Source organism: Kogia breviceps, chromosome 4 (assembly GCF_026419965.1).
Source record: "Kogia breviceps isolate mKogBre1 chromosome 4, mKogBre1 haplotype 1, whole genome shotgun sequence".
Taxonomy (NCBI): domain Eukaryota; kingdom Metazoa; phylum Chordata; class Mammalia; order Artiodactyla; family Physeteridae; genus Kogia; species Kogia breviceps.
Window position 1 is genome coordinate 150,263,960 of NC_081313.1, and position 13,335 is coordinate 150,277,294.

The 13,335-nt window shown below is 52.5% G+C and overlaps 2 protein-coding genes across 6 annotated transcripts in view; one reads left to right on the forward strand and one right to left on the reverse strand.

Moving 5' to 3' along the window:
• Window positions 1-7,129, reverse strand: part of SNAP47 (synaptosome associated protein 47) — a 65,890-nt gene extending 58,761 nt beyond the window's left edge. For 3 of the 4 annotated variants that reach the window (XM_067032198.1, XM_059060538.2, XM_067032197.1), the window contains exon 1: window positions 6,761-7,129. In XM_067032198.1, the coding sequence (XP_066888299.1) occupies window positions 6,761-6,919 (159 nt within the window). In that variant the 5' untranslated portion in view covers window positions 6,920-7,129. The remainder of the gene's footprint in view (window positions 1-6,760) is intronic. The other variant, XM_067032196.1, reaches the window with a different exon arrangement.
• Window positions 7,118-12,486, forward strand: JMJD4 (jumonji domain containing 4). Of its 2 annotated transcripts, none has more exons than XM_059060568.2 (6): window positions 7,118-7,638; window positions 7,897-8,062; window positions 10,138-10,263; window positions 10,658-10,889; window positions 11,470-11,616; window positions 12,063-12,486. In XM_059060568.2, exons 1-6 carry the CDS (start codon window positions 7,374-7,376, stop codon window positions 12,363-12,365), a joined length of 1,239 nt encoding a protein of 412 aa, XP_058916551.1. In that variant the 5' UTR covers window positions 7,118-7,373; the 3' UTR covers window positions 12,366-12,486. The 2 variants fall into 2 exon arrangements, with proteins under 2 accessions (XP_058916551.1, XP_058916552.1); XM_059060569.2 differs by having other exon boundaries at window positions 7,130-7,638; window positions 10,622-10,889.
• The last annotated feature ends 849 nt before the right edge of the window (window positions 12,487-13,335 follow it).

Genomic DNA, 13,335 nt, shown 5'->3' on the forward strand with positions numbered 1-13,335 from the left:
CAAACTTCCCAGATATGCATATGTGCCAATCAACCCCTGTTACTCAGTACTACAAATCAGTCCAGTTTACCAGCTCTGCTAATTACTAACACCTGAAATTAGGACAAACCTAAAAGAAAGCTGCCATATTAAGCATGAGAATTCTGTCATCACAACAAAATGATGTCAGGGCTGGGGGGACCACAGAGATCATCTCCAACTCACTTCACTAACAAATGAATGAGCACAACTCTATCACGGCAGAAGCTCTAAAAGTCCACTGATAGTTTGGCTAATACTCTTTCAGGAGTATTAGCATCTTCAAGTGTTTTCTCTGAGTTTCAATTCTGAAAAAGTAATAGCCTTAGGACCTACATATTTAAGGAGATACGATACAGTGCAGGGACCAGAGGGTACAGGGGTAAGGAGACAGAACATATACAGTTAAAGATAAGCAACAATTAGACTGCAGATACTTGCACTGAACTGCAAAAACAGTAAGTGGTAAAGAACATTCTAGAAGAGACTACTGAAGATTAAGACTATAAGGAAGGCAAGACTCCTACTTGAAGAATGTAGCAGGGCTGGAGCAGGAAGAAGCAGAGACTTTCCACTCTCAGGTCTGATGCCACCTTCTTGTGCTTCAGTAGGAATGACCATTCTGAGTCACAGAGGAGCCTGAGGCTTATGGGGTCAGAAACTTCCCCAAGGAGACACAAACCCAAGAATACATCTTCTTAGGCAACATGATGATGAATGCCAGACCAAGGGGAATCTCAACACTACAAACAAACAATCTCATACTCCCAACTCAGCAGGGCTCTGTAAAGGATCCAGGAAACCCATACTCTTATGTCGCTGGAAAGCTAACGAAGATCTCAGGTGTTTAAAACTCCTGACCTCCTGTACAGAAGACTGGTGTCATCTTCTTTAGGGGCTTTATCTGTCAGCTCCTCGCACACAGTGGGATTGTGTGGAAGCTCCCTGCGTGGGGCAGAGCAGCTGGGAGGGTGCCTTTCCTCTTTAACAATGGTTCACTCTGGACAAAAGGAACTGTAAAGCTAAAGTGTCATCAGACCTTTCTCCCTAGCGAGAAGGACATTCACCTGAGCACTCTGACACAGACATAAAACAGACTACAGAGTGTCGCTGGACTAGGGCTTCTCACAGGACAGGGAAGCAAGGACGTGTAGACCTTCAGCTTTTATGACTGACACACCTACAGTCCCCCATGAGCTGTGAGGTCCCCGGCGAGCCACTTGCACAACTTGCTAGCACTGTCCTGCCAGCACTGTCCTGCCATGAGGCCACTCGGTAGTTATTCAGATGTGAATAATAGAAAAGTTTTTACTCTCAGAATTAGGGACTACTAACCCCATCAACCATGGTTTTCAGTGTTTCTACGTCCAAGACAAATGTCAGAGGCAAGGTACCTCTGGCCTCAGTCACTACAATGTGCTCACAGCTCAGGTCAGCCCCTGAAACCAGCTAGACTCTGGTCCTCCAGGCTGAAGAGAGTCTCCTGCCACTTGGCCACACCCTGTCTGCCATAAACCACCCCCAAGAGAGTCGAGGAAGGGCCATATCTTGTTTACCGCTATTCCCCATACTTTGAGACTTTGATTTAGCATGAAAATTGAATTGCCTGACCTGAGCTGTCATTCCTGAGTGTGTACTCTGAGAGGTATTCCTTGAGCACTGAGTGAGATTATGCACAAATTCCCCAAAGAATTTCTGAGTCTGGCATTGCAGCATCCAAGGAACCATGCTGTAGTTCCAACTCCAGCTCTGCCACAAACTTTATGACTGGAAAAGTTATTTCATCTTCTGGGCCTCTGTTTAACCATGAAAATAACTAAAAGACCCAAGGACAATATCAGCTCTAAATTATTCTAAAATTCAAAAAGAGAGAAGAGTTAGAGGAAAGAAAATTTAAGAGAAGAATGAAAACACTTCTCATGATTGTACTAATACAAGAAATATGAGAAAAGTACTCAGGTTTGACAAATACCAAGGAAAAAGCAAAAGGAAAAACCTGTGGCCACAACTTTTCCTACCACAGATTTCCATGGCAGCTTTCCCAACAGACCAAAATAAATGAGGATTAAGTGGAAGGGCCAAAGTGAGAACAACATTCCCGTGTACATTAGAATGACCCCACCCACACCCTCCCTCTCCCTCAGCTGAGGACTCTGATACCACACCTGTTCCTGGGTGTCCTGCCTTTCCTCTGGTCTCCCTGCACAGTTTGCGGGAAGCAGTGTCCCCGCTCCCTCCCTCAAAGACCAGATTCTAGTCTGGTCTCCATCCCTTCAACACTAGGAAAGGGCACGCTTTTTTTTCCTAAGGGCCAGGTAGTAAATATTTTAGGCTTTGTGAGCACATGGTCTCCCTTAAACTATTCTGCCATCGTAGAGTAGAAGCAGCCAGCGACAATACAGAAACAAAGGGGTGTGGCTGTTCCAATAAAACTTCACTTATAAAACAGGTGGCAGCCAGACTTGGCCCACAGGCCATAGTTTACCAACCCGTCCTAGATCATCTCATCAGTTTACCCTCACGCTCTAAGACCATCTTAAAACAGACACCCTCCCCACATCCCCGCAGTCCTCTCCACTTACTGCTCCTCCAAGAGACTCCAAATGCTTCCCTGTGCTTGCCCCCCAGCCACCAGCCAGGAACCTCCCCCTCCAGACAGGCTCCTGTCCCCGCCACTCACTGACACTTCTCTGTCCAGGCCTCCAGGTGGCCAAATCCAATGCCCACATCTGTTCTAACCTCTGTCCAACACACCTGCCCATCTCCTGAGACACATCACATTTTGGTTTCCTGGATACCAAGCTCCCCTGGTCTCCCACCCCCTGGGGCCTGTCTTCAGTCTCCTCGGCTGATTCTTCCTCTTCCACCTGACTGCTAAATGCTGGAATGACCAGGTCACAACCTTGGTCCTCTTAATCAATACTCTCTAAGTGAGTCAACACAGTTTCACAGCATTAAATATCACCTTCCAGCTGTTGCCTGGCCTGCCAAACTTTCCTCTCCAGCCCAGACTCTCTGAGACCTGAGTATTGCCTGGGCATCTCCACCTGACCATCTAAAAGGCATCTGCACCTTAGCAAGCCCCTCCATCTGCTCCTGCATTTCAGTGAAAGCACTGCCAGGTGAGTTCTCCTGGATCCCCTCTTCCTCATCCCTCTCAATCTGTCAGCAAGTTTGGGCAGTTGTATCTCACATCGGCCGTCTGCACCGCCCCCCATCCCCACAGCCACACGACTATGCAACACTGTCATTACTCTCCTGGACAACTGCCCACCTGACCTCCTTGTTTCACTCTGCCCCCCACTACCCATTCTCTAGCCAGCAGCCAATGTGACAGTCATAAAACAAAATTAGAAAACATCATTCTTCTGCTGAAACCCTTCTCCATGTACCTCGAGTAAGGTCCAAAGTCGCCACTCAAGTCATGTAGGCTTTACTAACTACAGCCTCACCGCCCAGCCCGTACCCTCTCTCTGCTCTGCTCTGTTCCTGTCTCAGGCTCCCCACCTGCTGCTCCTGGGACTCTGAACGGCCAACTACCTCACTCTCCAGGTCTCTGCTCCAGTGGCATCCTTGCCCCTTCACCAACCACAGTACTCACCATAATTCCAAAAAGCCTGTGAATGTGTTTACATGTTGACCAACTCAGTCAACAATAGAGAAGGCAAACATTACAAGGAGGGTGCCTTGTGCACAATGCTGGTGCATCATAGGAACCCATTAAACATGTGTTGAGTGAACACAAATCATATGAAGTGAAAACATTAACTGTGTCCACTGTGGACAGTTTTCTTCCCTCTATCTGCTGAACTAGGTCTTCACTCTATGCTAAGTTCACGGAGTCCTTATTTGGTCCTCACCTGCTGTAAACTGGAACCCATATCTCCCAGTGAAAACACAACATGCCTGCTGAATTAGGGAGAAGAGGTCATGGCAAGGTACCTCAAGAGTGTTTGAGACTAATCCACACAGTGATGCTCCTGGGGAAGAAATGAATGGTCACAGGGACTGAACTTATTAACACACTGCAATTAGTATAATGGATCTCTTTTAGCACTTCCATCAGACCTGTGTCCTGGAGTAGACTCAGTATCAAGTAAACATCCTATTTTTAGTTAATTTCCAAAGTAACAGACCAAGCAACATTTTATACACTTTCCAATAACTCCTGACCACAAGAAGGCTTAGAGTCAGAACAGTGGGAGCAGTGTCTCCGGGCACCAGTGGCCAGTCTTTTCCATTACCTTCACCTCCTGCTCCTCAGAGGCTCCCACTTTCAACCGGGGAGGTTTGGTGGTATTCGTTTCATTGCAATAACATAGCCTAGTCACATGGTACGTGCTATCTTTCTAACCTCTTAGAGCAGACAACTAGGATTTTATGTTATTCCCACTGCATTTCCTACAAAATGCTAACTTTTAAACTCCACTCCTGCCATTTTTCTTTCTGGCTGTCTGTGGGGTGTGTCATTGAGATGTGACAAGGCTTAGAGCAGTACCCTGCTCCCAGATTCTGAGTCAGGTTTGGGTGGGGCCCAAGAATGTGCATTTCCCATCAGTTCCCAGGTGATGCCAGAGCTGCCGTCTAGTGGCCTTGGAGGGACACAGACCTGTGTCCCAGTCCCCTGTTCTCACTAGTTATGTCAGAGCCTCATGCGTACAGTTGTGATAATACTGTCAACACCAGCGAGCCATCATGTGAACTAGGGGAAATACAAGACAAAATGCCTGGCCCAGGGCAAATGCTCAAGAAAGGAGACCTTCTCTCCTACCCTGAGTTACTGGTTCAGCTGCCCCAACAATCCTGGGGAGCATGTGGGCCTGCTGGCCTAAAGCATCCCCTTTCTTATGAAACTTAGTCTCAACCACAGAACTTCAGAAGCTGGAAACCTGGGATTCTTCCCAGGCAATGTCTATCTGAATTTCATATTTCCCCTGTGAGGCAAACTTCGAGCCATATTTCCCAGTTCTTTAGAAAATTATGAACATTCTGCTTCCCGCACTTTTTCTATTTGCCTTCCATGATTTGCACTCACCACAACTAAAATTAAGGAATAATTAAGGAAATAATTAAGGTCAATATGTGGCAAGAAATTGACATCTGTTAATTTTTTTTTTAAAGTTAAAAGCAGCAAAAGCTTACATATATAAACTTACATACATATAAAATAGAAAGAGAGACTGTGTGTGTGTGTGTGTGTGTGTGTGTGTGTGTGTGTACAGGGAGGGACAAAGAGAAGAAAAAAATGAATGAATGAGTGCATGCCTGGAAGGATAACTCTATACCAAGAAACAATAAAATGCTTATCTCTGGATGGAATTAAGGGTGACTCTTTTTCTCCATTTTAACTTCCCAGTGCATTCTAACTTTCTGCCCAACACTGGCCCAATGAAGAATTCCACAGCTTGACCATGTGAGGCACAATGAGACAGACTGGGAAGGGAGCACAGCGCACGCAGAATCACACAACCCCTCACACTGCTCTGCTTGCAACGAACTCTTCCACTCCAACATCTTGCCCATGTTCTCAGCTCCCACTTTAGACCCCTCCTCTACCTGGACTTCAGACTCCCTAAATCACTTTCTTCCTAGTCCTCCCCTTCTCTGCCTTTCCCCACTTCTGGTCCTCGCTGTTCACCTTCTGCATAAGCTTCATACCCCTTGGAAAGAGTCCCCGCTCAAGCGCCTCTCCAAAGCTCAGAGCCCTCATATCCCCAGAATCTCACTTATGCCATCTATAAGGGTATATAAACAAGATTACATCTTCACTATTTAACAAAGGGGAAGAAGTTGCCCCTTCCCTGCCCTTTGAGTGTTTCCTTTCGTCAGGAATGAAACAAACTCAGTGTTCAGATTTTACAGGGCACAGTCACCACCTGCTGACTCAGAGCGGTAAACACGGACCTCCAGAACTGAGGCAGGAATCTCTCATCAGACGCAGACTACACAGGTGCATCTATTTTTCCCTCAAGGAGATGAGAGAGGTCTTAACAGTTCATTCTTCCACTTCCTTGTATATAAAATGTGTGACGTTCTGCCCAGCTCTGTACTCTCTTGAAGATGCCTACATGCATGTAATCTGCTCATACAGTAATGAAACTGTTTTCTTCCTTTCCATATTGATATAGGTAGGAAGGACATCTATTTCTCCAACATGCTGAGACCCTGACGTGTCACCCCCACCCAAGTCCCTCTTTGATGTCCCCCATTTCAGGTCTGCTGGTGTGCACAGCCTCATATCCCCACCCTTGATCCCCCACACCTTCACTTCAGACCCACCCTATTCCCCCAGCATCCCCTCCGGGTCCCCACCACTGCCCTAGTCCCTCAGCATGCCTCCAGGTCCCCACCATGCCCTTCAGGTCCCACCATCCTCTCCTAGTCCACAGCAATTCCTCCGGGTCCCCAGCATCGCCCTAGGTCCTCAGCACCTCCCTAGTCTCCCAGCATCCCCACCAGGTCCCACCAACAGCGGCAAGTTACAACATTCCTTCCAAGTCCCCATCATCCCCCTAGGCCTCCACCATCGCCCTAGTCCCCCAGCATCCACTCCAGGTCCCCAGCATCCCTCAAGACCCCACCTTTGGCCCTTGTGCCTCTCTGTTAGCCCCGCCCACATCCCACCACCTTCCGTAGTCCTTGGAGCATTGGAAAGAGGAGGAGTCCTCACTTCGGCGGTAGCGTTAGGAGGGACCCTGACGGAAGGGCACAGGCCCAGCTGCAGACTGGAGACACGCCTTACCTGAGTCGCGGGGGAGGCGCGAAGTCGACAAGACTCGAGGCCAACACCGTTCAACAATCTCTGAAGCGGCGGGGGCCGGGGGACCCGGAGCTGGGAGGACAGTGCTGTGGGCCGCTCCTGTGCCTGCGCCAGGTGAGGGCCGTAGCATAAAGCGAGCATGCGCCCAAGAACTGGCTCGCCGTGTTTCAGGCTCGGGCAGGAACTTAGACCGCGGGCTCTAGGTTCCGCTCGAGTGCTCCGGGACGACCGCGGCCTATGAGTGTCTGTACCTCGCCGGTTTCGCTCTGGCCGGCGCGGGGCTGTGAGCCGCGGGTGCTCAGAGCGTGTACTCCGGAAGTAGGTTTAGCAAATACTTCCTTTTTCACCTCCCTGTTTAAAGAGCAGAGAAGTGGGAATCCGGAAGCCGGATTCTGGGCCTCCACGAGCACTCCGTCCCCAGCCGCCCCTCCGACTCCGCGCAGCCCCTGTGATCGCTCCGCAGCCCTCCTTGTGCCCGGCAGCTCCTCCGACCCCCCCCCTCAGCCCCGCCCTGTTCCCGGCAGCCCTCCAGATCCCCCCGGCAGACTCCCACCCCACGCACCCCGCACGCCAGGGACGCCGAACCTGGCTCGGGATGGACAGGGAGGCGCGCGTGTTCGCCGAGAGCCACTTCCGAGGCCTCGAGGGGTGTCTCCCCGGCAGGGTCTGCCCGAAACTGGACCGCGTAGACTTCATCGAGAAGCCGGACTCCTTTTCCTACGCCGACTTCTTCAAGGGTTACCTGCTCCCTAACTTACCCTGTGTTTTCTCCAGCGCCTTCACCGAGGGCTGGGGCAGCAGGAGGCTCTGGGTGACACCCAGCGGAAAGCCCAACTTCGATTATCTGCTTCAGAACTATGGTAAGGACTGAGCGCGAGTGCCCCGGGCAAGAACAGCATGGAGTGCAAACACAGGACTAGACTCTTAGGTCGGACTGTGAGGGGGGGCGCAAATGAGGAGAGCCACAGAGGGCTTGAGGGAGGCAAGGCATGAGTCACTCCCCAGAAGAATTCACCTGGAGACGGTGTAGCAATGAGTTGGAGGGCGGACAGGGTCAGGGAGGATTGACAGGCTGGAGGACTCTCAGAAAAGTCTTGTCCCTGACCCTTTCCTTTCAGGAGACGTGGTTGTACCTGTTGCAAATTGTGGGGTCCGGGAATACAACTCCAACCCCAAAGAACACATGCCCCTCAGAGACTACATCAGCTACTGGAAAGAGTACATTCAGGGAAACTACTCCTCTTCACGGGGCTGTCTCTATCTCAAAGACTGGCATCTGTGCAGGTAAAGGAGCCTGGAGGATTGGCCACAGCACTGCTTTTCAGTTCTGATTGAGCCCTGGCTGCACACGGAGGAACTCATCTTTTCCCCAGTTCGGAATTTAACCCGCTTTCCTCGGCCTGGTTAGAAGTGTCATTCTCTCCAATCATGGTCATCTCACCATGCCTGCACAGGCTTGGTTGCTATGAGGAATGTAGGCCTGGCAGAGGCACAGATGGGCTATGGTTACCCACCTCTTCTTTGTCACATTTGCCCAGAACCATGCTTGTCAGCTTCACCTCCATCTAACTGGCAGCATCCACCTTTGCCTGTCCTCTCAGATGCCCCTGGGACCAGCCTCCCCTGTCCAGACCTACTTCTCCAAGTCAGGCCTGTTATCATCCACGTTGGCTATTGCCAGTCTCCAGACTAGCTGCCCCGCCTCAAGTCCTGCACCCCACTGCTAAAGTCCAAGTGAGCTTTCCAGCAGGACTGTGCCCCACCCATTTAAAATCTCCATCACTAACAAGCAATGCCAACTCTTTAACAAGGCCTTCCGAGATCTGTGGCCACTCACCACATGCTTCTTCCACCTGGGGAGCTTAAAGGATGTGCTCTGAGAAATGCCTCGCTCTTGTGGGCAGCCCCACCCCTTCCGCTGGCCTTCCCACTCTCTGAGGTGGTCCTCAGGTTCTGTAGCCATTTCCCCTGCCAGGGGTGCACTTTTCACAAGCAGAGAGGAGGTCCTAGTCAGACCCCTGCCATCTAGCACAGGGCCCTGGCACAGATCAGATGCTCATTTAATGACTGAGTGAACAGTCGAATTCTTGTTTTGCTGATGCAGGAACTAAGACTCAAAAAAAAAAAAAAAAAAAATCAGGCCCTTGTGATTCCCAAGAGCAATCCAAGAGTACATGAAGGGCACCAGCATCCTGCTCAAAGTTTACCCTTGATACTATCTGCCACACAGCTTCCTACTTGTCAGAGAGACCTGGCCTGGCAGACAGTCACTAAGATGCAACCAGACTCTGGTCCTAGACTTCACGGACTCATAGTCCAACAGCACAGGTGGACTCATAGATTCAGACACTCGTGCACTGTGAATTTGTGCTTCAGATAAGCAACGAGTAGTTTTTTGGGTATAAGTATGTCCCAGGTATTACAAGGGGCATACTTATCCTAGAAACTTGTTCACAGTTTATTTGAAATTCAGTCTTGAGGAAGTGTCTTGCGTTTTCCTTGGCAACCCAAAAATAAAAAGAACAAAGGAAGGCTTGGATCAGGCAGGCAGGGGTAGCCACAGGGGAGGTGATATCTGAGCAGGGTTTTGAACGATAAGCGGGAGTCTGTCACTGTGCAAAGGCATGGCAGCGGAGGGACCTGCATGGTGTTTTGGGGAACTACTGGTGGTTTGGTACTACTAAGGCTCTCCCCTGTCATGGCCTCTGACCAAGAGTGTTGTGTGACCATGTTGTTGGTAGAACTGCACTCTCCCTTGGGCTGGTTTAGAATGCTCCTCTGTTTGGGAGCCCATTGGTTGGGTTGTGGGGATGGACCCAGGAGAGTGAGGGGTTGAAAAGGAGCTCCGTGTACCTGGGCTGTCCTCATGCCTGGGCCTGTGGCTTTGAATCTGCTCGGCAGAATCAAGGTCACTGGTGTGGTTAAAAAAGTGGAGGAGACCCCCAAATTCGGGAAACCAGCATGATGCAGATGATGCATTTAAACCCCAGCTCAGCCAGAAGCTGAAATCCTGGAATGGGTGTGAGAGCAGCCAGGAACATCTAGGTCACTGCCTGTACAAGTTGTCTAGGCTGTGTCACAGCACCCCCCAAAGCCATTTCATCTGCTTACAACTCTGGTTCAGTCGTTTGGGCAGGGATCAGCTAAGGCCACTTGGGGCTGTGGTCATCTGGTGGCTGGATTATGGCTGGGTTGTCTGAGGTGGCCCCACTTCTGGTGGTTGGTGCTGACTCCAGAAGGCAGGTCAGGGTCATTCACATAATTTCAAAGCTCTCATGATATTTCATGCACTCAGGACGTGGGTGCCGGGAGGTTGGCTTGTAGCCACTTCTGCTGTAGCTTCATGCAACTTTCTAAAGGGACTCCTCGGCGGAGGGCGTGTTCACCCTGCCCATATACTTCTCATCTGACTGGCTCAACGAGTACTGGGATGCCCTGGACGTGGATGACTACCGCTTCATCTACATGGGGCCCACCGGCACCTGGTAACCGCCTGTCTGCTCCCACCCACCATCCTACACCCCGTCCCTGGTCACTCTCCTGAACCTTCCTGCTGGTGTGTCAGCTCTTGCCCAGAGCCTCTCAGAGATTCCTGTTAGCCAGGTAATGGAGTCGGCTGCCAGGTCTGGCATTTCTAAGCCCACTTACCTCTTTCCTCTGTGGAAAGAGCTCATGCACCTCTTGTGTGATGTTCTGGGGTGGGGGAGGTTTGGCCCTCCCACCTGGCTCACAGGCCAGGTGTGAGAGCTGGGCACCACTGAGGCCTCTGAGCCTGGCCAGTCTACTCAGAAGAAGCAAAGCCCACATCCAAGCTACACAGCACCAACAGAAGCTCTTGCACAGGTCGCCGTTCCATGCTGACATTTTCCGCTCCTTCAGCTGGTCCGTCAACATCTGCGGGAGGAAAAAGTGGTTCTTCTTCCCACCGGGGCAAGAAGAAGCCCTGCGGGATTGCCACGGTAGCCTGCCCTACGACGTGACCTCCCCCACACTCCTGGACAGCCGCCTACACCCCATGCGGGATCACTGTAGCCCACCACTGGAGGTCACACAGGAGGCAGGCGAGATGGTGTTTGTGCCCAGTGGGTGGCACCATCAAGTCCACAACCTGGTATGCTGGGCGCTCCCTACCCCATGTGCTGTGGCCCAGACGGGTCAGTGAGACAGACCACAGGGCTCCACTGGGCTGACTCTTACCCCCGTTCACCTGTGCCCCTTGGCCTGCTCAGCAGCTCTCCTTGCCCTCGGCACCTTCCTAAATGCGTTCCTGCAGAGAGAGGGCCGAGCCCACCCGCCCTGATCCCATAGAGTGGGCAGGCTGTCCCTCTGGGAGAGCCTGGGTATGGGATGGGGCAGGCCATGGGCAAGGCTGGTACTGCATGTGGCTATGTTGGTTCCCTGCACGCAGCACTGCTGAGGGCCCCCAGCCTCTTTCCCTCCCTCCCATGTTGCTTTCCTGGACAACAGTGGGCAAGGGGTCCTCACTCTGTGGTGTTGTCCCAGCCCTTAGGGAGCCCCATTCTGGGCTAATTGTGGATTCAAATGATCCCAGCTCTCTCTTCTCTGCTGGCTCCCATTGGGAGATGGAAGCAACTCCTCCCAGCTGAGGAAGGCTGAGAGGACTTCAGGACGGGGAGGGGACGGTGCCCCCTGTGGGCTCACGGGGACAGCCTGTGCCCTACCCCTTCCAGGAGGACACCATCTCCATCAACCACAACTGGGTCAACGGCTGTAACGTGGCCAACATGTGGCACTTCCTGCAGCAGGAGCTCTGTGCCGTGCAGCAGGAGATCACTGAGTGGAGGGACAGCATGCCCGACTGGCACCACCACTGCCAGGTGGGACAACTGGTCTGAGCAGGAGGGGGGCACAAGATGAGGCTCACCAGGGCTATGGGGGGGGATTGGTAGGGGGCTCACCTGAACCAGGACCACAGTCAAGGGCAAGAGGGTGCTCACCTGGCCCAGGGCGTCAGTGGGGGGAGGGTATGGAAAAGCCCCAGGACAGCCTGCAATCTTAAGGGAGGGTGTGGTCTCTAAGGTCAGATCTGTAGTCTTGGGGGCCTGGTGGCAACCAGGCCTACTTATGTGAGTGAGGGTTCTGGGGCTTCCAGGCTGCAGGACTCAGACCCATTTGATCACTGGCTGGCCCCCAGGTGTCTCCATCCTCGAGGACTGGACCGTGTCTCAGGGCCCTTTGTAGCCTAGACTTGATGCAGGGTCAGCAGAACTCGCTGAGAGCTGTGAGTGAGCAGCAGCTCACTGGTTGTTCCTTTCTGGCCCAGGTCATCATGAAGTCCTGCTCCGGAATTAATTTCGAGGAGTTTTATCACTTCCTCAAGGTCGTTGCTGAAAGGAGGCTTCTCCTCCTGGCGAAGGGGATGGGTCCTGGCAAGGTGGAGGGCGGCAAGGGCACCAGGCTTGGCCCCCAGCAGGCCGCTTTTGACATTGGCCGCATAGCTGAGGTGCTGGAGTCCGTGGTGGCCCACCCTGACTTCCAGAGGGTGGACACCACTGCATTCTCACCACGGCCAGAGGAGCTCCTACAGCAGCTGGAGGAGGCTGTGGCCGCCACCACATCCCTTTAGTGCATGCTGCAAGGATCGGGTGCAACACATCCTTGGGGGACCCTGGAGGTACCAGTGTGGAAGGCAGTCACCCTGTGCTAGGGTCCCTTCTGGAAATAAAGCTCTGTCCTCCTGTGTGGCCTGGGATGTGTCACCTCCATGTTGAACTGTCACCTCGGCGTCCCAGGCACAATTCCTGCTCTTTGGGGTCTGACATGTCCTGGCTGTCGGCATCCCTGGGGCCCCGATGCCTGTCCATAGGGTCCAGGCTCCTTGTCCTCGTGAGGCCCAGCCAGGACTGGGAACTGGATCTGGTGAGGGGGAGGTGCATGGGGAGGTGTTGGTCATTTGGACCCACGGCAAGGAGGCTGGGAATGTGCTGGGGACTCAGGAGTGTGGCTAGGTTTTCTTCTCCCCCACACCCCCAGCATTTCCTCAGCAAAGGTCAGCATCCAAGCTGACAGGCCTCCCATCCTCAGCAGTGCAGGGCAGCTGTCTCGTCTGGCAGGGCCCCCTCTGCAGTAGCACCACATCCCTGCATGAGTCCACACATCTCCCACTGGAGCAAGACACTCAGTGTAGGGTGGAGACACTGGGGCCCAAGGCAGCCCCAAGACCAAAGGCCTGTGTCTCTATCCCACACTAGAACCACCTGTGCTCCACTCCTCCCCAGCACGATCCTGAGCCAAAGATGTCTGTTGGTCAGGGCTCTAGGCCTCATGTGCTGTCCTTCATGCAAGCCCTCCAAGTGTCATAGGTACATCATTGACATGCCACTTGGGCCCTGCTGGCAGTAGGGCAAGGCAAAGCACCAGTGAGTTTATCCCCCTCCTGCTTGCTACAGCACCACCTTTCCCCTTCAGAGACTCTAAGCCCACCCTAGCAACTGCATACCCAGTGAGGGAGAGGGCCTTGCCCACGGTCTCCCCGCAGGCCAGGTAGGGCCCAAAAGGCCAGCTGGAACCTGGGCCTCTTCCACACTTCATACACC